Source organism: Acipenser ruthenus, chromosome 8 (genome assembly GCF_902713425.1).
Source record: "Acipenser ruthenus chromosome 8, fAciRut3.2 maternal haplotype, whole genome shotgun sequence".
In the NCBI taxonomy this organism is placed as follows: Eukaryota; Metazoa; Chordata; class Actinopteri; order Acipenseriformes; family Acipenseridae; genus Acipenser; species Acipenser ruthenus.
The window spans coordinates 11,128,778-11,155,869 of NC_081196.1; the positions used below are offsets into that span (position 1 = coordinate 11,128,778).

The window sequence follows — 27,092 nt, forward strand, 5'->3', positions numbered from 1 at the left end:
TCCCACTACTCACCACTGCAGGTGCACTTGGTGTTCCTGTAGAAACGGGGTGACACAAAGCTGATCCTGGCTGTACTATAGGCCACTAGTGAGTGGGAGTCCAGGGAGACCATCTGCTCACAAAGCTTCTCTTGGCACTCCAGGCCTGAGCAGTTCTTATCCAGGATGGCTGAGATGCGGAGCATGTTTTCCAGGTGTTTCCTGGAAGTGCTCAGCTTCTGGATGAGGTAGGCAGCCTTGTAGAACCCCCCACCTGGCGTCTGCACAGCAAGCAGCATGTCCAGTTGGCTCGTCCCTGCTACCGGCTGGATGCCGAGGATGTGAAGAGTGTCCTGTTTCTGTGTGGCCACAGAGTTCCGAAGGGTTCGCTTAAATGCGCGCAGGTGGAGCCCGACGAAGTCCTCTGGGGAGATGCTCTCGAAGCGAATGGTGACCGAGCTCTGCAGCATCTCCGGGGTCGCCTGCTCCACGTGTACCACGACATCCACAGGCACAGCATAGCGGCCATCGCTCACCGTGACGTTCAGCACGTATTTCCCCGTATCCAACCCCCCCAGCGCAATGATCTTCCCATCCTGGCTGTTTATTTTAAACAGACTCTTCTGCTGGTACTTGTGGGTGAAGGAGAGCACATCGTACACGTCCTGGTCCGTGGCATGGATCTTCCCGATGACTCCCCCTGGAAACTCATCCTCCATCGTCACAATGTATATCTCCAGAGGAATGGCGATCGGCTTGTGGATGCTCTCCTCGATTATGCGGATAAGGATGGAGGTGGTGGAGGAAAGCTGGGGCCTGCCAGAGTCTTTGGCCTTTAAAACAGAAAGAAAATGTTTTGTCTTAGCTTTTCTAATCATTGTGCAATCATATTTAATAAACCATAAAAGCCTTAAGTTTTTATATATACTGTGTACACAAATGGTGTGGCAACATACCTCCTTGAGCCAGGGAGAAAAGTGTGTCTGACTCAAAATATCCATCTGAAACTGCAGTTATAAATTAAACTTCATAATTGTATGAGGGAAGCAAAAAACAGAACCAAAGCTAATGAAAAGTAAGAAATTGTTAGCAAGTACACCCATAATTTGCGTTTTTTATTATACTAGCTATGAATAGCTCAGTGGTTGGGGTCCTTGCCCCACAGCATGGAAGATAAAGGGTTCACAGCCCAGGCACACACTGGATGCCAACTTCCCCATCATTCTGACAGTGAACTGACACCCACTATGAAAGCAAGTAAATGTAATGCTGTCAGACATAACTTTGGCTACAGAACAGCACTGTGTTGAGGCATCGGAAGAAAATAGCTTAACGATTTCAAGACTGCTTTTTAAGACAAGCTATTATAATTTGTTTCACAGTCGTTCTTTTGTATCTTACTAAATGTTTTCCCGAGTTTCAAAGTTCTTCTACTAAATGATACTGGTAGTTTTGTTTTTCTTTTCTTAGTATAGCTTTTTTGTGATCAAACAGTCAGACCACCCTTTTCCAACAGGGCCTGTTTGTATTGTGTGGTAAATTAGGTTGACTGTTTATTCCAGAAGAAATTCTGCAGACAATTAGTAAGTAAAGTAAATAGCATTCTATTTAAGTTTACTTAAAAATATGATATGACCTAATCTGCAAAAAAAAGTTTTATATAAGTTTTATGTTTCAAGTTAAAAGTAGAAATATGGAAACATTTTAATGTCCTTACTCATCAGTAAATTTGGTAACTAACTTTTACAACATTATTGTGAAGTCACACTTTGATCTTTTGACTAATTAATTCTACAAATCTTCTAACTAAAAGTGGCTGTGTGGCATTGACGAGAAGGGGATTATGGGGCAGATGTATTGTTGATTAACAAATGCACATTTTATGCTACGAATCCACAGAAAAGCGTTGATTCGTCAATGAAACCACAGTCAGAACAATTCAACAGAAAAGCGAATAGCATTTTATTACTCAACAATCACTACAATAATAAGTTAACTATAGTATTATACATTTCAAACGTAACAGTTAGAAAAGGGTTTGCGATTTCAGTTTAGCACTTTATATTGTTAAAAAAAGTAATACAATTACGCAACAACATAATTAAAACATATTTTTTATAATTACAAATTCACTTCCATATAAACTTCGCTCATTCTAAATTTTATTTCACATATCTTCTGGACAGTTTCAGCAATCTCATCATAACTTAGTAAATCTCCTTCAATTACACAGACATTAGACATCAGTTTTTGTTTTTCTTTCATTTAACCATTGTTCAAACAAGCTTACAGCCCCTTTACATTTTGCCCGAGTACAAAACCGATCGCTGGCAATGATATTTAGGTCTTCATCTGTTTTAGCTTCGGCAAAACGTTCAATAGCTGCTGGTCCACATTCCATTGTTTTCTGCATTTTGATTTTACTAATGCCACTTTCATGTTCTACATCTAAAACACAGTCCTCACTACTATCTTCACGTACAACAGACACTTTTATCTGTGTAAGTGGGATTTCAAACTCAAACTCTGAGGAACTCACGACAACATTCCCACAATATGAAAGACATGTATTTTAAACTGTTTGAACTAAGCATAACAAAAGAGCAAAAAACCAAATCCATTTACCAAATTAACAACCAATTGAATGAACAAGTATCAATTAGGAAGAAATGTTTTAAGTGGCATAAACAACTCAAAGTGTTGAATCTGCACCTACGGCACTCGAAACACTTGCTTATTTTTTACCGATTCAACCATTATCATTGTTTATCCCTTAAAAATCAGACCCATATGCACATTGACAACCAACTGCATTTGGTAGTATAAAAAAAATAACAGTGAACCATTGATTCTGATTACTAGAGACTTAAAAGAAAGCACAATGCGGCCTATTTTAAAAGCATTATTACTGTAGTTTTTAATTACATAACTTACAAAAATGGTTCAAAACAAGATGGAAGGGCCCAAAGGTCTGTGCATTACATTGCTTAGTTGTTTGATTCTTGTACAATAACATGAACAGGTTAAACACACAAAAATGCTTTGGAAATAGCCTCCATTGTGCACTATATATATTTTTATGGATTTTCATAAATAAAGAAAAATATATTAAAGGAGTACGCATCAGTGCATATATCTATGTGAGGAGAGGACGCCTGGCTGTGGGAGCAATATCTTATCAATTTCTTCACAGTATCAATACAAGCTTACCTGCACATGGAGAGCATACTCTGATGCCTCTTCCTGTCTGAAGACTATATTAGACCTCAGAACTCCAGTCTGCTCCAATATAAATTCCTTGCCAGCATTGCCAGACAGGATAGTGAACGTGAAGGGGGGTCCATTGTGGGAGGAGTCAATGTCTCTGACTGTAAGCTGTAACATGCTGGTACCTACAGGTTTATTTTCCTGCAAATAGACATAACGCAGAGAGTGTGAAGCACACCATAATACCAGCACAATTTTAATGTGAGCTGCAAGGAGGTTAGCTTAACATGGTAAATCACATAAATGTGGGCTCCCAAAATATATTGCCCAATGATCTATTAATAGTTATGGGTAGGTGTTTGTGACTGCAATCATTTGCAAATTTGCGTGTTTTATTACTCCCCCATTATGAAGACATATTTTCAAATCAATCCAGTAAGTTGTTTACAAGTCACATGCTTTCTTAGAAACAAACACCCCAAATATCCATACGAGAAAACATATAAACACAGAATGAATATTGCAAGCTCATGCACATAATAATATTGAGAAAATGTAAGCTTGTTTTTGTGACGTATGTATGTGACATATGTGATAATCCCTAAAACCCATATGATATTCTATATGTGGGTTTGGATGAACACACCAAAGGCACTAGACTTGTGGTACTGCTTAATTACACCCTCTCTCTCTTTAAAGACCTGTGGTACACAGTTTAAAAATCTATATGGGGAAAACTGCCATACAATCTGGTTTGACAGTAAGCATTGCATCACTCTAGTCCAAGTAAATATATATAAAAATAAAAAAAGCTGTAAGCCATTTTGAACAAGTTTTCAAATTACTCCTCCAGGAAAACAAGCCTTTACAATAACTTCTAATTGCGTTCTTAAAAGCTTATTAACATTAACAGTAGTTGTTAAACTGTAACTATATCCAGGCCACAAGCATCTGTAGTAGAACCATTTTCCTTCAATAAAGTGAAAACCAGATGACTCTGATTAAAAAATCAAAACAAATTAGAACAGTATTTATTTAAACATAACCATATTATTATTATTATTATTTTATAAAAAGCGTACTATCAGAGGAAAACAAATTACATTGTAGGTGGTCACCAAGCTCTAGCCTAAAATATCCTTTAGATTAATACTATTTTCCATTTATGTACCAACTGTGTTTGCTGTAGAATTGTATCTGTTATGGCTGTTTATAAAGAAACTAATAAAATACACCTCATAATAAGCATTGAACCAAAATAAATATAGTGAACTTATTATGTGCTTAGCTAATTTTATGTTCTAGGGACAGTTTAAGCACAGACACAATAAATAGAACTGAACCTGCATTTTCTCTTTCTTTTTATGAACTATGAATATATCAGCAACTTATCTTTTTAACCTATAAGTATGTTCCTGAAGCCAGCTTACTTGTAACTTGTTCAGTCTTAAATAACAAAAGCAACTTTAAAACCTACTTTCTGCCCTCTATCAAAGCGTGGTGGGGTAAACAGACTCTGCCATGGTAAAGTTTTGACCTCCTGACTTTAGAAAGTGCTGAAACAGCTGTAAATCCTCCCTTCATTAAGGTTGGCAGAATGAGTTCAATTAAGATGCCATCTTTGTGAAGGGCAATCCAGATTATTTCCCCAGACACTGTTCCCTAGTCGGCCATCTTTGATGAGGGCAATTCCACGTGTATTTTGATTGGTCGTTGAATTATTGGGGGCGGTGCCCTGGCAGATAAATGGGAATGATCTGGACATGGACTTTAAATAGAGTTGTTTGGACTATTTTTTAGACCCCACAAATGTTTGTGCTAATTTTTTTGTTGTTGTTAATTTTTGGTTCAAGCCATGATAAAAGTTAGTAAAGTACCTGAATCACTGCTGTATAGTTGACTGGGGTAAAGACGGGAGGATTATCATTCACATCAGATATGTCGATGTTCACGATTGCTGTAGATGACATTGAAGGCGAACCACTATCCATAGCTCGTACTGCCAGTGAATATCCAGACACCTTAAGAAAAAAACAAAGCAAAAGAAAAAACATTAGTAATCGAATAAAAACAAATTAAAAAATGAATCCCCATGTAAAATTCATCAGTATCGACTTTAGTACAGTCAGCCATTTGTTATTAGGGGTTTGGTACTGTGTACAATTCCCTGTGAGGCCTGCCCATACTTGCTGATACTAGGTTTTTGCAAAGGAGTTGAGACACATCAATCAGCAACACCCTTTTCCACATTAATTCCGAATGCTGAATTCACACATTATCTTTCTGTCCTCTCCTAAACACCCCTTTTCATTTCACTGCAGGAAGAGATAACCTTCAGCCATCCGTTATTAAACCCCTGCACTTCTCAGTCTGGTGGGAGTGTACTTTTTCAAGTGTATTCTGTGCAATACTTTAGGAAACACTTATCAGACATTTCTGTAACACAGTGTACATTCATTTATTGTGAGGTGCATTCATATGCATATATGTATATATATATATATATATATATATATATATATATATATATATATATATATATATATTTTTTTTTTTTTAACAATTAACCACCATTTTTTCTACCCAATTCGAATGTTGCCTCACCACTGCAACCCACTGACCAATCACGAATACTGGAGATCCGGGGGTGACCCACGTTCCCGCTGTCATGCCATAGCCTCTTTTTAACCACTAAACTACTGTGTATAAGGAACTGGGTTCTTGACGTTGCATTCTGGATTTCTCTGCGCCGTCTTAATGCCCCTGAACCTAACCTACCAATCTGTCAACCACATTTTTGGAAGGTAATTCTATATAATAAATACAATATTCTGTGTTAAGTGAGAGAGAATCAATCAGGAATACAATATTATAATTTCTTTATAAATACATAGTATGTGCATGCAGGCCTTTTGTTAAGTACAGTGCTCCCTCCCTATAACACGGGTCTCGGGGGACACACAACATAAGCGTTATACATGGGGGAGGGGGTGGGGGGTGCCGCGGGACACATAACAACACACATCTGACTAAAATACAAAATAAAATAACTCCCTCTCTATAATGCACGTACAGTGAAGCAAAAACTTTCAGTGAATTAACCATGCATAAAGCACCATGTAATCTACGCTTTATGTTTTCAAAAAAAAAAAAAAAAGGTATCATTCCCACTCATTTTAATTAGCGATTTTTAAACTATAAATAGCCTGGCTAAACGGAGGTGGGGAGTTCAGTTCGAAGCGACAGACAAGCAAACCAAGTGCGAGGAGGAGAGCGTGTCATACTTTTATGTCATTTTATCTGCTTAATTATTAATATTAAATTATATGCACCGGTAATCTACATATATATATATATTTTATATCTGAGGAGACAGTCTTTACAACGATGTTAGAAATTAGTTATAAACAAAAATGGTTAACCTAGACACTTCTGTGAAGTTATTATTATTATTATTATTATTATTATTATTATTATTATTATTATTATTATTATTATTTATTTCTTAGCAGATGCCCTTATCCAGGGCGACTTACAGTCGTAAACAAATACATTCCAAGAATCGCAGTACAAGTAATAATACAATTAAGAGCAAGATAAATACAATGACTTTTGTTCTAGCAAGTACAAGTATGACAAAATACGGTTCAATAATGGAGCAGATAACAGTGTCAGTGATAGTTGCATCAGGATATAATTAAATACAAAATACTACAGATTAAATAACACTTTACAGATTACAGCACTCTATAAAGTACAGGATTAAATTGCATCAGGATATAATTAAATTGCATCAGGATATAATTAAATACAAAATACTACAGATTAAATAACACTTGACAGATTACAGTACTCTAAAGTACAGGATTAAATGCAGTAAAATAGCATGAGACACCTGAGCATAGTCAACAGTTGCTTGTGCAGGAAACAACTGTAATACTTTTATGGAAGTACACAAATGCAAAAGAAACTGTTAGGAACGTTCTTGTATAATAAACAGTTACAGTAGATATTTAACAATCTTTTTATGCAAATGTGCTCCATTTCTTCTCTTATAAACCACTCAGAAGTGGTTCAGAATGCACAGTTTTAACTTAAAAAAACACAAAAAACATTCTAGTGTGACAGTGGGGACCCCCCCCCTCACACTCTTTTGTCTTTTAACAAAGTAGTCCATTATTAAATGAACATTTGATTTTATAATGCATAATTCAAAAAGCTCATCAGATTCATGATACAGTGACCTGCATATAAGTACTGTTACATTAGTGTATTATTACACCCCTATGATACATACTATACTGTGTTGATTAAATTCAAGTTAACACAGGAGGCAGCACAGCACATTCCCAAAATAAATATTTCAGGAAAAAAAAAATTGCTTATCTTGGCAAAAATATTGAAAATCTCTTATTTTGTTATTACTCAAAATATATCCCCATTGTGAGCACAGACAGGAAATATAAAGCAACAGAAAGGGTCTGTTCTTACCATCTCCCTGTCGAGACGCTTATTGACCTTCATTAGTCCTGTGATGGGATCAATGAAAAACTGATTTTCCCGATCTCCACTCACAATAGAGAATACAATCTCCCCATTTACTAGACTGTCCAAGTCCTCAGCCATTAGCTGTAAAGGAAAATACATTAAAAAGACATGAAATAAGGACAAAGACTTCAAGTAGGTTATTGAAAAATGATCCAGCTTCAATAGACAAAGGATATATCTGCATGTGCTGTGCTTACATTACTGGAGACAATCTTAGAAAAACCACGTAAATGCAATCCTGTCAGCAAATATGAAGCAATTTGTTAATCGTTTAAGGTAGCAGAACTGTACTCATCCAGCTATACCAGGCCTTTAACAGGATAAATCATTCTTTTTTTTTTCTTGGATCACACTTTACTTAATACATTTCCTCATTTGTTGTCAATAAATAAATACATAAAAAATGTAAGACAAAATAGCATCACTTCATGCCAGTGTAATTTTAGTCCAGGTCAATTCCATTAAGTTTATTTTAGAAACCACTGTAAAATTATTTTGGATGTCAAGACTATTATAAAAGTGCTTAAGTATGAAAAGAGAGATGCAGAGTAGATTAGGTCAACTCTAACTGCCATTGCCTGTTCTGTACCTCCTCTAAAGACAGGGAGCTATACATATGTCCATTTGAAAGCACAGCATCATGTGCATGGATAGTTTGTCTGAATTGTTAATAGCATATAATTGTCAAACAACAATAGTCAGTATACCATGGCAACAGAATCCCCAATGGAGGAGTCTTCACTGATCACTGCGTTGTAGATATTCTGGCTGAACGTTGGTGCGTTATCATTCACATCCGTCAGGTCAACATTCACTGTTACCACAGCACTTAACGGAGGAGTGCCCCCATCCCTGGCCTCCACAGTGAGGAAATAATCTTTACACATCTCGTAGTCCAGTTCTTTCGAAACTGAGATGACTCCTGCATACCAAAAACAAAAACCCTTTAAAGAAAATGCTGGAATCCAGGAGCAGGGAAGTACTTCACATACTTACAAATAAAAACACATTTATTAATTATTAGCCCAAATATGTGGCTGTCACAGTTGACTAGGTTGTGAGCGCATGGAGAACTCGGTTCTATTTCTAACCAGTTCTGAAAATATCCTTAAATGGTGGTTAGAACAGGTGCTTTACAGATAAAATGCAACTGACATTCTTAAAAAATTTGTATCAGAACCAATCACTTCTAAGGATAACAATTAAAAAATGTTCTCTAAACGTACCTGACTGAGGATCAATAAAGAATTTCCCATGTTCGTTGCCAGATCTAATGCTATAGTACATTTCTGCGTTGCTGCCAATATCTTTGCTTGTAGCGTATACCGTCAGAACTTTGGTACCCAGAGCGACGTCTTCAGGAACGGTCACCAAATAATCCCGCCTCTCAAAAACTGGAGGATTATCATTAATGTCCAGAACCTTGATGGTAACCGTGACCACAGAAGAGAGCCTTACAGCCAGCCCCTGGTCTGAGGCCTTCACTGTGATGTTGTACAAAGCCTTGAGCTCACGGTCGAGGGGCTTCTCAAGGACGATGATCCCAGAAGACTTGTCGATGGAGAAGTGTTCGCTTGCAGAGTCCACCAGAGAATACACCACTTTCCTGTTTAGACCTAGCACAAAAGATTGACAAATTACAGTCAAATTAACTTATTTTTTAAAGTCAACAAGTGCTTGGGTCCTGACACCTAAGGTGGGCACTAGAAGCTACAGTAGAACTTGGCATATGGAGAGTGCACACTATAAGCTCTCAAAATTATGATATTCTTTCACTCTCAAATATTATAGCTTCTTGTGTGGCTGCAGGAAAGTTGCAAATAGGGCAACTCTAAATTTATAGATGCAGCGATACATATAAAGATTGCACAAAGTTTCAATATAATAGGTGTCCCAGTATCTAGTAGAGCACTTTGACAGCAATACAGGACATCATTTGGCATGGTTTTAGTTTGGCTGGTTCCCAATGTACTGGGTAATTACATTTTACCTCTAGTGACAACTTCCAGTGTGAATACTGATGCTTCTTAAAGAAAACTCCCTCCTGGTAGATCATTTCTGACCACCAATGGATCAGTGCATTTTTTTTACTGATACTTCAATTTCAGTTCACTGCAAACTTTTGATCGAATACTACATTGTTGTTTTTTTTTTCTGCACGAGGCAACCATCAAAGGTTTTAGTATCAGACAGTAAACTCTAACTGGATGCACAATTAAAATCACCAGGCGTTCTATATGACATACCTAAACTGGACAGATTGAGATAATTAACCTAATTAGTGTCAACTGAAAACTCTATCGGGCAGAAGTGTCTGTAATAGCAATGGGCAAGAAAAAGGAGTACACTGCAACATGGAGGAGGTAGGAGTACTTGAAACACTGACCCCCTTAACATAACTGGACAACATATCCACATACATTATAACTGCAGTAGCATTATGAGCAAACACTTTTCTAAAAAAAAATATCCGTGCATATCTGAAAACTTAAAACAGAAATATCAATGATCAATCCTTACCAGTACCCGGGTTGCTAAAGGTTTTGGATAGTCACTCCCCCAGGTTATATATATATATATATATATAAAGATGTGTTGTGTTTGAAATTACATACCTACATCTGGATCAGTGGCTTGCAATCTAGTTAACAGGACTTTGGTGGCAGTATTCTCATAAACGCACGCTGTGTAATGACTGGCTGAAAACACAGGAGGGTTGTCGTTCACATCCCCCACCACCAGGACTATCTCAGACTGGCAGTATCGTCCCCCTCCGTCTGTGGCCCTGGCAATCAGGTTATACACGGGGGTCTCTTCTCGATCCATGGGGGACAAGGTCTTCAGTTCACCTGGAAAGCAATTACAATCAAAGACATTGAACAAATTGACAATTGGGCACACGTCAGAGGGGGCGCGACAGTAAATACGTACTGCATGGGTGAGGCAGTTCCTTCTGTAGAAAGTTCAACTCCTAGATACCTAGACCTGTGCTAGGTGAAAGAACATGCATTTACATTATAGCAATGGTAGTATATTGTGGCTGGACATTGCCTTCTAAAAACATTTCTTGACAAAGCTATGGAAATGTGTTTAACATATTATCTCTACCTTCCAACCACTAATTATATGGTAACAAATGTGTATTTATTATTATTGTTATTATTATGATGATGATGATGATGATGATGATGATGATGATGCATCATGCTTACCAGTTTCTGCATCCAAGAAAAAGTCATCAGCACCGGTTCCATGAAGTGAGTACCGGATTTCGGCATTGGAACCGATATCTGCATCTTCAGCACTGATCCTCAAAATGACTTTATTTGGAGATATGTCCTCAAGGAACGAGGCACTATATGAGACCTATTGATACAGAGGCAGAAAATAAGATAATAACATAGATCATTAACAAAAAGCAATGGACAGCACAGGAATACAGTAAATGAGATAGTTAGGACAGAAGCACAGAAAATCAGCATCTTGATTTCACAGTTCCCCACTGAAAAGCTTTTGATCTAACAAGGCTTCAGATTTTGACTCGGAATCACTAGAAACTAGGGCCTATCAACAATCCAGGTAGAATTCAAAGTAGACTTCTTTTTAATATTCAGTGGAAAAAAGAAACAAAGACGATGAATAGGGAGGGACAACAATGGGATGTAAATCAAATAATACTGTTCTAACCTGGTCACAGACAGGGCTATTGTCATTAGTGTCTATGACAGTGACTTCCACCACAGCCCTCGTTACAAAGAGCCCGTCTGTTGCTGTGATGTTCAGAAAGTACATGTCCTGCTCTTCACGGTCTAGGGGTCTCTTCACATACACTTTCCACTCATTCTGGACCAGCCCAAGGGCAAACTTTCCCTTTGGATTCCCGTCTGAAACAGAACATCCAGTACAGTCAATGATAATGAAAATCTTAAAAATAAGCCCTGTCCAGAAACATAGCCAGTTTGACCATGTCTGCACCAGAAAGCCAACACTTTTAGTTTCTCTATATAAATGCACACATCATTTAATGCTCAACTATTGTATCAATGGAGGCTTGTTTGGGCTCCTATAATAAATAATTGTAATTAGCTGCTGATTTCAACACAGTCAAACCATCAATTAAGGTCAAGCAGATATGCGCAGTGCTTCTGTACAGATTTATTGCACACAGTAAAACGGTTTTGACTGTAGTATTATTTCTGAATAATTAGCCAGGGCCATTATTATTGCGTATGCTAATAACATTGCAATCACCAGCTGAGCTTTCCCTGTGTGTGAAGACAGCTAAAGCGCGGATGGGAAACACAAGGCATAACCTCCAGTCTGACTGTGATTAGTGCCTCTGCAGTCACTGTTCCTGCACGAAGATTCTCAGGAGGCCGGAGCACTAAAAAGGCACTCAAGTAGGTAGAAACATTAAGCACAGCATTTATAGGTTTGTTTCCTCATCTTCTGAAATCCTTGTAATATAGAGTGTAATTATGGAGAACTGACAAAAATACTTGTGTGTGTAAAAAAGATTTGTACCTGTAAAATATATTTGTAGACTCGTAAAAAAATATATGAATCTGTAAAATAAATCTGTACTTGTAAAAAAACATTTATACTCATAAAAAAAGATGTGTACCTATAAAAAGCATTGACAGCTATTTCACTCCCATATGTAATTTACTAAACTTATTTTTGCTATTGTCATGTTAACAGAATGTATTAAAATGGCTGTGAGGGAAAATGTAATGACTTGGCTTTGTGAAATAACACAATGAAAGCGTCCATGCTTTAAAATATTCTTTGTTTCAATTAAGGCCTCTGTCATCTCTATACCTCATGGATCTACACAGCTGAAGATTAAATACTGCTACCCTTTCACAGAACGGATATATTTCTATCATAGATGAAAATAAAACTACAGCAGAAAGCGGTCCACTTTGGAAGGTTAATGGTGGTATTTAGGTCATCAGTTTTTTTTTTTTTTTTTAGATCAACAGACAGCATTGAAAGATAAATGTCCCCATATACAACTGATATACAATCATTCTCACTAACATATAGAACATAACACTGTTTAAGAAAGAAATGTTAATTTCTAATGTGTCAATATTTTGGGACCACAGTTTAAGCTATTTTTCTAGATGCAAAACATTTGTGGAAATGTCCTTAGTTGTAGCCCTCGCTATAACCAGGCAAGATGCTATGGGAGCTTCCCTGCAATGCTCTTCCAACGCACCTCAATAATCCTGAACTGATCCACAACCTGTTATTCTTTCAGAGCTTCTCCCAAGAATATACAGTACTGCAATACCTTCAAAGGCGATAACAAGTCCTTAAAACATGGTGTTAAAGAAGACTGGTAATTAAAAAAAAAAAAAAATGATAGGTCCAATTAGCGGGTGATTTAAGTAAAAAGAGTACTGTAGAAACATTTACAGAGCTCTCGCAGGACACTGAACACACGCTGAAGTAATTTAACAATAATTAAATGTGCTTAGGAGCCTGCTGGGACCTTCTGAACGTACGCTTCCTTGCTTTATCTCTTTAGGGAATGCAATTCACCATGGATCTGATTACCAAGACAATTTCATTAGAGGTTGATTATTATATCAAGAAATGACAGTGGTTTCCATTAGGCAAGCAGTAATTGAAGGGCTGCAAACATCTAGACCTATTCTAATTTGCTGTCTGTTTTTTTTTTTGGGGGGGGGGGGGGGGGGGGTCTTTGAAGGAGATTGGACATGACACAGGAAGACGCAACACTATTAAGTGCGTTCAAAGAGTGGCCATTCACAGAGCGGTTCAGAGATAAGCACTGCAATTAAGACAAAATGTATTGCAGTGAAAAAAGGAATAACAGAGACAAAGCGGGAAAGCCCTTGGTACTGCTGACATTGTACCCTGCAATATTACTTTTCCACATCACTAAACTGCTTGACAACAAACGAGCTCAGAGGAGCAAGACAAAAGGACATGTCACCTTCCACACAACATGGGAGGGGGGCAAATACCAAAGCTACGCCTGGTAGACTGCAGTAGAGTTATCACTGCTGCTGCTGCTACTGCTGTTGAGAAATAAATCAACACGCTACACCAGTGCTGCTAACAAGGTTGAAGTCATGAAAGCGAGAAATTCACAAGCATGCCAGCGCTGCAGGCATCCAATCTGTAGGCTCCCACTCTAGTTAGAGAAGGTCTTTGCTGTACTTTAACATTGCATGCATACAGGCCGACCAGTACACTCAAAGTGTTTTTTCCATCTCAGGCAATAACTTAAGTCATTATGTTTTCCTTTAACCCGGTGGTTTCACTGAAAAGTTTTCAGTAAATGATTGGCTATCCTTTAATGTTCTTGTTTACATCAATTTAGAAATATGTTTAATTGTGTGTTTTAACTGTAATGTTGAGTGTCAACAGCACATGCTACAGCCAGACACAGTGCTGGCAGGCACTACAGGATGTGAGCTTCCACACAATGACTGCCAGTTCACCTCAGCCCTGATATTATGCCTCTGCACACTGTGCTGGTTTGTACATTGGTTTTGTCATGTGGACTACTATCTACTGTATAGACTGTATTAACTGTTACAGTATGTGATTTAATACTTGCAAAAACGGACTTTATAACAATATACTGAGCTTTATCCATATTGGCATAAGATACACAAATAATGTTTGTAAAAGTAAGAACTTTTTAGAGCTAGAAAGGAACCGATAAGCTGTAGGGTTTGTAGGAGCTCTTACAGTAGAAGTAACACTTGCATTTTGTTTTTCTTCTCGATGAAAGTGGCATACATGTAGCACTAGAGCAATTGCTTTGTAAATGTAACTTTGCTTTACAGAAACAGGCTAATTGTATTTGCCTTGAGAGTGTAATGAGAACAACAAAGTGGGTGACCTTTTACAGCAGAATGCCCAAAACATAAAATCGACGTTGTGTTGCTGTATAATTAATAGCACTGCCAAGGGCACACTGTGTAATTACTGAACTAAAGAGAAAGTAAACTCCCATGCAAGTTAAGCAATCCTTCCTTATTTGTTTAAACACATAACTATATACGTGGTTATTTATTTTTAACTGTCTTCGTCTCATAAACGTGTATTTAGAGTTATAATAACATGTTTTTTTTTTCTTTCGGTAAATAGTTTTCAAGATTACTGCATGTAGTAAGAATTCTGTCAGTAAAAATAAATCATTTAAAAATATATTTCCTTTCCTACATCGTGTTTATACTGTATTTCACTCCCCTTTAAATTATATTGTATCCATTTCTCCAAATCTTTATTGAAAAAAAAGCAAAATCCACCCAATAAAGAACTATTATCTATCACTAGATCTGCAGAGCAGTCACTGTCCCACCACTAGAGGCTCTTGGATGCTAACAGGCCTCTATAACCTTAAAATTGACTTTAAACAGTCATGCATTACAGTCAGTCTGTCCACAAAAATCAACACTTCCGGGTCACCTACTTTTTATTATTTGTTTATTTAGCAGACGCCTTTATCCAAGGCGACTTACAGAGACTAGGGTGTGTGAACTATGCACCAGCTGCAGAGTCACTTACAATTATGTCTCACCTGAAAGACGGAGCACAAGGAGGTTAAGTGACTTGCTCAGGGTCACACAATGAATCAGTGGCTGAGGTGGGATTTGAACCGTGGACCTCCTGGTTACAAACCCTATTCTTTAACCACTGGACCACACAGCCTCCTATTGAAGCCCCACTCTCCTGAGATGGACATTTAATTAAAGGACTCGTAATTAGTGTTGTGTTACTAATTAGTTTTCCCCTCATTAAATAAATACAAATAAAAACTACCTATTTGGAGTAAAACGTTTCTCACAGAATTCTCCTGATATACAGTTTTCTTTATGAAACAAAACTCAATGTCCTTCTATAGCTCTGTAGTGCACAATTATTTATGTGACACCAATGCAGTGACTCCAGCCAGAATATATTATTTTACCTCAATCTCTATTGCATTAAACACTTTACGGTCTAAGTCTGTGATTATTCATTTCATATTTGAGGAATAAGTAGGAGTTAGAAAGCACCCACCTCATTTTGCTTAACTACAGCTTACAATGAGTGTTTTAGGTGTGTGCTGTGCATACTTAGATACTGTTTACCCACGACATTCAGACTAAGAAGCCACATCATTTTATTCCCATTGAGGTTGGTAACATGCCTGCTCACATAAAGTTAGCTGCTGAAATTAGAAACCACAAATCGCTGCCTTTGACCTTTACCTACACTACTTAGATAATTGACCAACTCCCTTCATTTGTTTGTGGTTCTGCATTGTGTAATATTGAAATTTAAGGTATCTTTAAAAGGTTATGTACTACTAATTAATATATGCATATCCACCAGAGGTGGACGTTATTACTTTGATTAAATTACATGAAGTATAATTCCCCCTTTTCACCCATCGTTTGGACATGTGGGTCTATCTGAATGATCCAAATTCTGTCACTGTTTTTTGAATCCTGACAGTATTTTCCCATAGGGATTATTTATTGACTCCTTTATTGACAAAACCAATAAAAACATGGCATAGAAAGATCTGCCTTAGAGCAGCTATATTTTCTAGGGATGCTGTATTAAAAACTGCACCTGTTTAGTTTAAATGCATGCTGAGGTCTGGGTTACTAAACTGGATTTGAAATTCTCCTGCCACCAACACTATTCGTAATAATTCTGTTTGATTCCATGTGTGTTATGTTTCACTTTCATTAATCTCACTGAGTCAGGAAGCTAGACAGGTACTAAGCAGCTATAAACTGATTCCCCACTGCTGCACTAATGTGCTTCCTGGATTTGTTCCTGTAGTGTGCAAGCATGCCAGGTAGGGTGGTGTAGCAGTGGGGAAGCAATTTACGGCTGCACTGTCCTGTGCCTATGAAGCCTCCTGGCAGGCTTTAGAGAAAGAAAATTGGATATAATATAATTCATAAATTATAGCCACAGGGATTATCTGCATTTGAATGAGAACAAACAAAGGACACTGAGAATAAAAACAATGCTGGTGAGAACAATAAAGTGTACCACAGATTGTAAAATCATTTTGATTGCATTTCGCTGCTCTTTGTTTGAGATGGGGAACAGCGTGTTCTTCCTTTAACAATGTACCTTATAGCCCATGCACTTCTGATGCCATCGTATCGTGTATGATTAGTGCAACAGGTTTTTAATGTTTTCAACAGACGGTACTTAATAAGGAAAACAACCACACTAATTCTCTTGTCCAGTCCACTTTAAGGTAGTTGCACAGTTCGGACCAATATCCCCAAGAATGGGCTTCCAAGGTATGCAACAGGTTTTCCAATCAGTCTTTCTTTTTCATAATCCAAAAACCAGTACAAAACATAATTGATTCCTAATTGTATTCCCCAATAGGACCAGCAGACGGCACTGTTCTCACGATCAGTGTATGAAGACAGGTAAGTCAAATTGGTTGCCCTCTGGTGGACACCTGAAGCAATGTAGCACACGGTAAGTATAATCTAGAACAGTCTCCATGGGTTGGGCCACCCTCTGTACAACCTCCCTTTGTAATCCTCTATGGGTTTTTGTTTACAGGTCCTGCTCCTCCTCTTGGTGTGTACTGACTGGCTGCTCCCCTCTCTGTTCCTGGTTGTTAGCTCGCAGTTCATAAACAATGTGTTTCCAAAGAATAAAGAAAGGATTTCAACAAGATTGTCTCTGTGTGTTTTAATGGTGTTTTCTTCAAAAGTTCCCTCCTCACAATGACCCTTAAACAATTAATTTATAAATTCCAAGTGTCATGTGTTTACGTCATTTACAAAACAGTATTTAACTAATTTAAATACAACTCAACTCAAGGGTTTCACACGGCAGGGAACACTTCCATTTTATTTTACACCATAAAGAAAGTAGATTTTTGTTTCTGTACCTTTGGTAGAGTCTTAGTTCAACACAGCACTTTCCTCCTTTCACTGAATTCAGCTTGCTTAGCTTCACCTCTTTTTCCCACATAATGTTGTCTAATTGAAATCAGTTGGTGGTTAATACAGAAATTGGGTTTATATTACAACCGCTATCTGTAATAAGTAAGCACAACTCTTTTCAACGATTGCCACTGTGCAGATAATAGCCACAATTTTAATTGTATTTTAGTCAAAGCCAGGAAGAATGTTTTTCTTCAGCTTTTTCCTGTTTTGTAAAATGTAAAGTATTTTATAAAAGATACAAAGTCCACTGTGATGTCAGATATTAAGTTATAGGGAGATTATATATTGATATCAATTCGGTTTGAAACAACAGGTAATAACAGAACTCACTGTGCATCTAATCATTATTTATTTGGTGCCATTAGAAACAACTCAACAACTCTAGAAGTCACCGTTGCCAATACTTGTCAGTTTTCAAGTGTTCATTATCATGCCATACCACAAGCTTTTCCTGTTCTAAAGTGTTTAATTAACTTTTTCCACTGACACAGTTGTGCAGATCCCCTGCCCTGAGGGTGTCCTAATTAATACATTTTTCACTTTTTGAATCAGGAAAATTAAATAAACCAAAGCCTTCTGACTGCACACATTAATGGCATTCTTAAAATGTTTTGACACTTTGGCTGGAAACCAACCAGTGTGTCTTTGTCGCTGTCAAAACACCATTGAAAACTTCACACAAGCAAGCAATACAGCTTTATATATCACTGTTCCCTAAATACACAGCTAATCAGATATGGAACACACATCACTAACAGGTAAGCTGCTAGCACTTGCATGAATATCAAATAAATTGAGAGGCAAATAAATCAAACCTATTATCCACATTGTGGCATACTGATATAATTTGAATTTTTTTATTTTTTTTTTATCATAGCTGCGGGATACTTGACAACAAGATGTTTGCTGTTATCAAATTTAAACAGAAGGTTTGCTAGTGACACTTTCATGTTAATATCCAATATTCTGTATGTCCAATTTTCCCCACAGGCAACCCATTCCATATGGCACTGTTACTATTGATCTATTAATTCATTTACAATTCCTTTTCACTTTTTATACTTGACCAGTCACAATAATATTAAACATTTGACAACTGAGAACCTGTTTTTTTTTTTTTTTGTAAATGAATACTGTTGCAGGAGTAGCAAGCATTTTCGAAAAAAAAAGTCACTGCATAACTTCTTACCTGTTATGTGAAAGCTGACCTGTCGGTTGACATCAGAGGTATCATCATCTTGTATGCTTAAGACGGCCACCACTTCACCGGGTGGGTCACTCTCCCTTGCTGAGCCTTTGTAAATCTCCTGCACGAAATTGGGAGCGTTGTCGTTAATATCTTTTACTGCCACCAAGACAGTCGTTGTGGAGGAAAGAGAAATTGTCTCCCCAAGATCTGATGCCAACACAGAAAAGGCAAAAGAAGGGTTTCTTTCATGATCAAGGTCTTTCAAGGTGCTGATCCAACCGGTGTTGCTATCCATAGTAAAACTTGCCCCGATTTCATCCAGCTCTGAATCGGAAGACGACACTAGGCTGTAGGTGACTTGCCCGTTTGCTTCCCAGTCTGGGTCCAAGGCTTTCACTTGAATTATTTTGGTTCCTATTGGCATTCCCTCCATTACAATCGCCTCATAAGGATTTGTTTCAAAGATCGGTTTGTTGTCATTTAAATCTAGGACCTTTACTTCCACATCCACAACATTAACAGCATCTATCCGTCCTTGCTTCATTGTGGCAGACACTTTAAAATGAAAGGCATCATTTGTTTCGTGATCAAGGGCTTTGTCTAGTTTTATGGCACCTGTGTCTCGTTCAACAACAAACACCCCTTCCTCATTGTTTTCAGCTAGCGCACCATTCACTGTGTTAAATACTCCAGACTGGCCCATCCCAAGATGGACAGAACCAAGTATTGCTCCTATGGGGGTGTCTTCCGGGAATGTAAAGGAATACTGAGGCTGGGTGAAAGAAGGTACAATGGCCTCGGGAGACAACACGTGGATGTAAACAGGAATTAGAGAGTGTTTCATGGGCAGGCCGCCATCAACCGCTTTCACAAAAAATGAAAGTATAGAGTTTTTCAAGTGGCTGAAGCTCCCTTTGGTGACCATCCATCCGTTGTCAGGATCTATTTCCAAAATGTCTGCCACGGGAACGTGTGCCTCGCTGTACAGGGAATACGTTATCCTGGAGTTAGCCCCATCGTCTGGGTCAACGGCTTGCACCTGCGTAACCAGGAACCCATTCCCAACATCCGCCTTCACACTCGCTCTGTACTCTGCAGCTCTGAACTGAGGGGCATTATCATTTTCATCGACCAGAATCACCCTAACAGTGCAAAAGGACGCCCTGCCGCCGCCATCCAGGGCCATCACGGTTAAAATGATATCTCCATCTGTTGGATTCTCTCTGTCCAGCTTTTCCATTGTAGTGATCTGCCCTGTTGCACCAATAGAAAACTGATCCTTCCCAAAGTCATTCACAAAAGAGTAGGTGATTTGACCAAATGATCCTAAATCCGGATCAGTGGCCTTCACCTGGACAACCTTTGAACCTAGAGCAGCATTTTCACGAACCTCTGCCACATAAACATTTTGAGAAAACACAGGGCTGTACAGATTTGCCCCTAATACTTTGATATGCAGCTGGGCTGTACTGGTGAACACGCCATCAGACACAGATACATTCAAGCTGTACATAGGCTCCATCCTTTGCTTACGGTGATTGGACAAGGTTATGATTCCTGTTTTGCTGTCCATTATAAAGTTCATGCGATCATTCCCTGACAAGATGCTATATTCTAGTTTGTCAACGTCAGAGCTATCAGCATCGGATGCCTGAACGGAAGCCACAAAATGCCCTTTTGGGGCAAGTTCACTCACTTGCGACTCATATAGTAACTGGTTAAAGACTGGAGGGTTGTCGTTCATATCGTTCACATTAACAGTAACTGATACTTCACTGCTTAGAGGTGGGAATCCATTATCTGTTGCTCTGATGATGAAGTTGTACTGCTGTATCAATTCATGGTCCAACATACGTGCTGTCAGTATAAGCCCACTACTGCTGTCTATGTGAAAATAATCAGTGCTATTATAGATATCTGAAACAATTTGATAACGTACAATGCGATTGTTTTCTGAATCTTTGTCAGTAGCCACAACTTGCACAACAGGAGTCCCAATCATGGAGGTTTCCGACAAGGATGTCTTATAGACCACCTTCTCAAAAACTGGAGGGTTGTCATTCACGTCAAGTACTGTTATATCCACAGCCACCTCAGCCCTTGCTCCAGTAAGAGAGTCTGTTGCCCTGATAATAAGCCTAAAACTGGAGCTGACTTCATAGTCCAGCAAACTAATCACGCTTATTATGCCAGTGTCAAAATCAATGTTAAACTGGTTGTAAGGGTCACCATCCACAATTGTGTATATAATATTTTGGCCTTCAGGGCTGGTGGCATTAATACTAAGAATGGGTGTGTGTGCCGCTATGTCTTCATTAACTGATGTTGCATAGAAAGTTTTATCAAAAACAGGCATGGCTTTATTTACTATAGTGATTGGGAGTTCAATGGTAGAGGAAAGTGAAGGATTTCCACCGTCTTTTGCGAAAACGATGACCACGTACTCAGTGTTGGACAAATCAGACTCAAAAGCTTCTTTCAACGTGACATCACCAGTGTGTCTGTTGATTTCAAAGTGCTCATGGTCATCCTTTAAAAAATAAGCTACCTCACCATTAATCCCCTTGTCGCGGTCTACTGCTCTCACTCTGTAAATAGGAGCTCCTGGATCAGCGTCAACCTGTACTGCAGCGTAATAAGGAAGGCCCACAAACACAGGCGGGTTATCATTGATGTCTTCCACCTGGACTTTGACCACCACCCTTGCAACCCTCAGGTGATCGTGCTCACGACTTACTTCCACCACCAGGTCGTAAACCTCCTGTTCCTCCCGGTCAAATGGAATCCCGGTTGTCTGAATTACTCCTGAAGTTGGTTTTATTTGGAACCTGCTACCGGCGTTTAAAATGCTGTATTTAAGCGGCTCGTTCAGACGGTTGCCCACAGCGTTCACCACTGCCACCTTTGTTATGTTAGTGCTGTTCTCCACGATTGAAGTAGAATACATACTGTGTGTAAAAAAGAGGCCGCTTTCTATAGCTTCCTTGACTACTACAGTAACCAAGGCTGTGCTGTAGAACTTCCCATCAGAAACCCTCACATTAAGCAGATAGCGATCTTTAGAAAAGCTGTTGTTCTTAACTGTAAGGACACCGCTCGTGGGCTCAATAAAAAAGTGGTCTGTATTTCCTTCGGTTAGTGTGTAGGTTAGCTCAGATGGGACTTCTAAATCGGGGTCGGTGGCTGAAACTTTAAGAACCTCGACTCCTTTGTAAGTGGGAAGCAAGAGCATAGTTTCGTAAACATCCTGGGAAAACTTGGGAGGAGAGTCATTGATGTCAAGCACCTGGATGGTAACCTCAGTAGGACTCTCCGCTGTTAGCTGCGGCTTTCCGCTGTCCTTTACGTGCACATGAAAATGAAAGCTTGAAAATGTTTCATGGTCCAAATTAGCTATCGTCCTTACTGATCCTGTGCTAGAATCGACCGTAAAGAACATCTTGGCTGTATCTTCTACGATCTCATAGACAAGCAGAGCATTTTGATTTTTGTCTGCGTCAGCAGCTCTTATTACCAAGGGACTGTCATTTGTGCTCAAGACAACACTATTGATGGGGGCGGCTTCACTTATGCTGCCTGCATACTGTGACTGCTGGAAGACGGGGGGGTTATCATTGTCATCAGCAACCTGGATGTTGACAGTCACATTAGAAGCCATCCCGGCCATGTTGGATGCTTGGACTATCAGTAGATAAGAAGAAATATATTCATAATCAAGGGGTTTCCGAGTTGTAATAACTCCTGAATATTGATTCATTTTGAAAGCCTTTTCAAAGTTCCCCTCCTTGATTTCATAAACCAAAGTTGACAAGCTCACAGCTGCAATTATTGTGACAGAAGTGCCAACGGCAACATTTTCATTCACCTCCGCCTGGTACTCCTTCTGAGGGAATTTTGGGTGGGAGTTGTCCGAAATTGTCACAGAGATTCGCACCATTGTGGTAGCACCCATTGCAGGTGATCCATGATCAGTAACTCTCACTGTTATTACATAATGGCCGATGGATGCGAGGTCAAGTTTTCTGCCGACTGATATGATTCCCAAAACTGGTTCAATTCTGAAGGTGTTCCCAGTGTTTCCTGAATAGGAAAAGAAAGCAACAACAATAATCAGCAAAGTCAGGGAAGAACTAATGCTCCAAACACATTGGAATGAGGCAATGCACTGGCAACAAACCTTATTTTCCCCCTTAAAACAAGAGGTTGCACAGCTTGATACATAGACCCTAAAGAAAAATCCAAACAGTACCATAGCTGGTTATATATTTCAGTCCTACAGGTAGTGGACAAAAAAATGGAAACACTTGGGTAAATGAGGGACACCAGGTATATTGAAAGCAAGGGCTTCCACACAGGTGTGGCTCATGCGTTAATTAAGCAAATAACATCCCAGCATGCTTAGGGTCATGTAGCTGGACAGGCCTGGTTGCCTATAATTATGGCTAGCATGGCTGCAAGAGGAGACCTCAGTGACTTTGAAAAAGGGGTGATTGTTGGGGCGCGTTTGGCAGGAGCTTCAGTGACCAAGACAGCTCAACTTGCTGATGTTTCACGAGGGTCTAAGGTGATGTCGGCATGGAACTTCAAGGGAAAGACATCATCAGCAAAGGGCAACAGTGGGCGGAAGCGCATACTCCAGGATCGTGATATCCGTGCATTAATTCGAAGTGCAAGGCAAAACAGGCGAGCAACTGCAGATCAATTGACTGCAAATTTCAACCTGGGGTGCGAGCAGCCAGTTTCATCAAAAACGGTCCGCTGAGAACTCCACAGAGCGGGATACCAAAGTGGCCCAACGCCCTATTAAGTGACTTGACATTGGTGTTTCCATTTTTTTGTCCACTACCTGTATATTTAAGTATATTAGGGGAAGGTCAAGTAAATAAAACAAGTACATCCAAAACATTAAAAAAAAAAAAATCAATATGTGCAACCTCTTGTTTTAATTATGCAAATGTTATCAGGGAACATATTAATAGCAACAACAATGATATTTGAAAAACATTGAGCAGATTTTATCTGATAACTTTGGATAGCTGAGAAGAATGAAAAACAAGGTAAGTCTACTCGGAATTTACGAGAAATCTGAATATTAAGGGTTAGGATAAATACAAGTCCTTTTAGCGCTGTTTTTATTTACATTTACTTCATGGGTTATTGTATAGTATGCATTGACTGCAGGAAGCATGAAGAATTTATTATTGAACCCAGAGAAGAAAACTGATTCTCTCACCTGATTCTATAGAATAAAGAAGCTCTGCGTTTTCTCCTTTGTCTTTGTCTAAAGCGGTCACCTGCAGCACAGCAGAACCGACAGCAGCAGATTCGAACACAGAACCCTCGTAAAGGGCACTGGTGAAGGAGGGGGCGTGGTCATTTGCATCATCGACGTTCACTAGGACTCGTGCCAAGTTTCTACGATATGGAAATTCCTGGTCCCTCACCTAGTTACAGTAGGTACAGTAAAATACAGTATATGGCAGGAATTAAATGTGAAATTAAAATATGGTGGATTGCGGGTGTGCCAGGTTAAAGAGTAAGTTGCGGGGTTCCAAAAAATGTAGCGTTACACGTCTCCACATGCTGCTACAACTGTTTAAATAACGCATCTGTAATTTTTACACTTAGAACTTTAAACTCTGTTTCAAAGCTCTTTTCAAAATGGCTGCCCCACACTTTTTTTTTTTCCCTGCAGTGATTTAGAGGATAGATCTCCAACCCCAGTGCACTAGAACGGCCATTTTGAAAAGAGCAAATTACAGGTATGTTATTTAAACAGTTGTAGCAACATGTGGGGATGTATAACGCTATACTTTTCGGAACCCCACTACTTACTCTGTAAGGAGTGGTGTCTTAGTGATGAAGCGCCTAATGAAGCACATGCAAACTGTATCATGGTTAGGGATTTCTAATTTAATAAATTGGGAAACATGATAATGTTTCATGGGGCTTTCATTCCGCACATAGACAGAGCAGGGTGAAACGGTGCATTCTGGTCCTATTAATTCATATTATATCATACTCTTAATGACTACAACACCATATCTTTACTTTTAGATATACTTTTATTCATTGCATATATTTAAAAAGGAAATACTTGTACTTATTTTTACAGAAAAGATCCTGATCATTGTCTAATAAAGTATCCTTGATTTATAATCATTAGTCAGGGTTAATAACTACATTTTTTGATATTGGGTTTAACCCTAATTCTAAAAGCAGAACCCCTGAATTATGGTAATATGATCCTCTGTTTAACAACTGTAAAGGCTGTTTGACCAATTTACTGTAGTCTGTCGCAACTGTAATTTATGCTCTGCGTTGTGCACTTTAATGTCTAGATTTGTAGCTGGAAGCTATTTCATGCCTGGGCATTTATTACACTCTCTAACAGGTCCATTGTTTTATTAGTTGCATATGTGTTTATGAATACGTTATAAGTGTATTTTTTGTTCATGGTGCACAGATTAAATCAAATACTGAAACCAAATCAGTGTACTAAGCAATAATTGTAATTGTCATGAAGCATAAGCATTATTTATTTCAGTTTGAGTAATGTTTTTTTTTTTTTAAAAAGGAACATCAATTGTATAAAATGAATAAGATACTTTTAAAGAACTATAATATTTAAAATAAACCAAAGAAACATAAAGCTAGTGTTGTTATTATTTTTAAACATTTATTCCAAAAGCCAGTGTTCAGTAACTCGTTACCCATCTCAAACATCTTGTTCACTAAATATCTTGCTATGAGGTACGCAGTCTCACAAAATACTACTGATCCAGAATGTCTGGATGTTTAACTGGTCCTCTGTATATTTATTGATTCCCTTACCATAATAGTTAAGACATGCTGTGCACGAGCCTCGTGGTCTAGCCTCTCTGTGGTGTACATGGTCCCTGCACTGGGGTCAATGCGGAACATTCTCATACTGGCAGGGTCAATGCTGCTGTGGATGGAATAGCTCAGCTTGTGTTTCTCGTCTCTATCCGTAGCGATAATCTGCAGGACCTCCGTCTCTGGTGCAGTGTCCTCTGAAATGGTGATATCATAACTGGGCTGGGAGAAGACTGGGCCATTATTGTTGTTATCCAAGACCGTAATAAACACCTGCAATTGAAAACAGGAAACATTTTGGTAAACAATATATAGGTACTGTGCTTTCTCCTTTTAATTCCCTTTTATTTCTTTACACATTGATAATTCCTCTAGAGGAAAATATACTTTGACCCATTCGACTCCTCTGGATCATCACTTTCAATTCAAACACAAAATGTCTCATTTCCAATAACTCGAGAACACCCACAGTACAGAAATGTTCATTAATGAGCAACAAAATGATTACATTAAAAAAAAATGATGTAAAGCTGGTACATTCGTATCACAGAGAAACAAGGTAAAGGCAATCATCGAAATAAAGCTGAAGCACTAACGGATAACGACATAGAACGTCTGTACAACACTGAAACACTACATTTAAAAAAACCCAACTGTACTGCTGAACCTCGTCTTATTTAATATTAGCATCACAAGGATATCCATGTGTTATAAAATAAAACATATGGGCCTCTTCAGTGAGCTACAGGAAAACTATTCCATCTCGGATTTCTGTGACAGTTTATAAATTACTCGACCGTCGGTCTCGTCATTTATGACATCACAGAAACCCTAGATGGAATTATTTTCCTGTAACTCACTGAAGCCCATCTCGTTCCTTTTGTTTCCAACTAACATTTGTTCCATAGCACTGATTGATCACACAGACTGTGATGTCTTTAGCAGTGTGATCATCACTGTTGAAGTGATGGGCTACTGGAAATGCAGTGGTGTTAATGTGAATGCTTCTTAAGTGCTCTATAAACTGGTCTGCTAAATGCCTTTTGGTTTCCCCAATATACTATATATATGTATGGTGTTTTTTTCTTTGTATGGCTCACCAGACTTTCTCCAAACGTAACGATTATCAGTGTGACGAAATAGCTCGTTTTTTGTTTCATCACTCCACAAAACCTTTGACCAGAACTCATATCCATCATTGAAATGCCGTTTTGCAAACTTTAACTGATTGTCCTTGTGACGTTTTCCTAAGAGTGGCTCGACCTATGGTTGAAAAGGAAACCCCAGTCCCACTTGCAGCCAATTCACTTTGAATATCTTTGGCAGTCAATCTCAGATTATTATTATTATTATTATTTATTTATTTA

At 38.5% G+C, this 27,092-nt stretch overlaps 1 protein-coding gene across 8 annotated transcripts in view; it reads right to left on the reverse strand.

Moving 5' to 3' along the window:
- LOC117407088 (protocadherin Fat 3-like) overlaps nt 1-27,092 on the reverse strand; it is a 178,173-nt gene that overhangs the window by 19,762 nt on the left and 131,319 nt on the right. For all 8 annotated transcript variants that reach the window (XM_059028492.1, XM_059028490.1, XM_059028491.1 and 5 more), the window contains 12 exons: nt 25,723-25,998; nt 24,122-24,332; nt 18,889-22,968; nt 11,422-11,618; nt 10,947-11,100; nt 10,350-10,583; nt 8,961-9,350; nt 8,442-8,656; nt 7,678-7,815; nt 5,064-5,207; nt 3,190-3,387; nt 14-812 (listed from right to left, as the gene is read on the reverse strand). In XM_059028492.1, the coding sequence (XP_058884475.1) occupies nt 14-812; nt 3,190-3,387; nt 5,064-5,207; nt 7,678-7,815; nt 8,442-8,656; nt 8,961-9,350; nt 10,350-10,583; nt 10,947-11,100; nt 11,422-11,618; nt 18,889-22,968; nt 24,122-24,332; nt 25,723-25,998 (7,036 nt within the window). The remainder of the gene's footprint in view (nt 1-13; nt 813-3,189; nt 3,388-5,063; nt 5,208-7,677; nt 7,816-8,441; nt 8,657-8,960; nt 9,351-10,349; nt 10,584-10,946; nt 11,101-11,421; nt 11,619-18,888; nt 22,969-24,121; nt 24,333-25,722; nt 25,999-27,092) is intronic.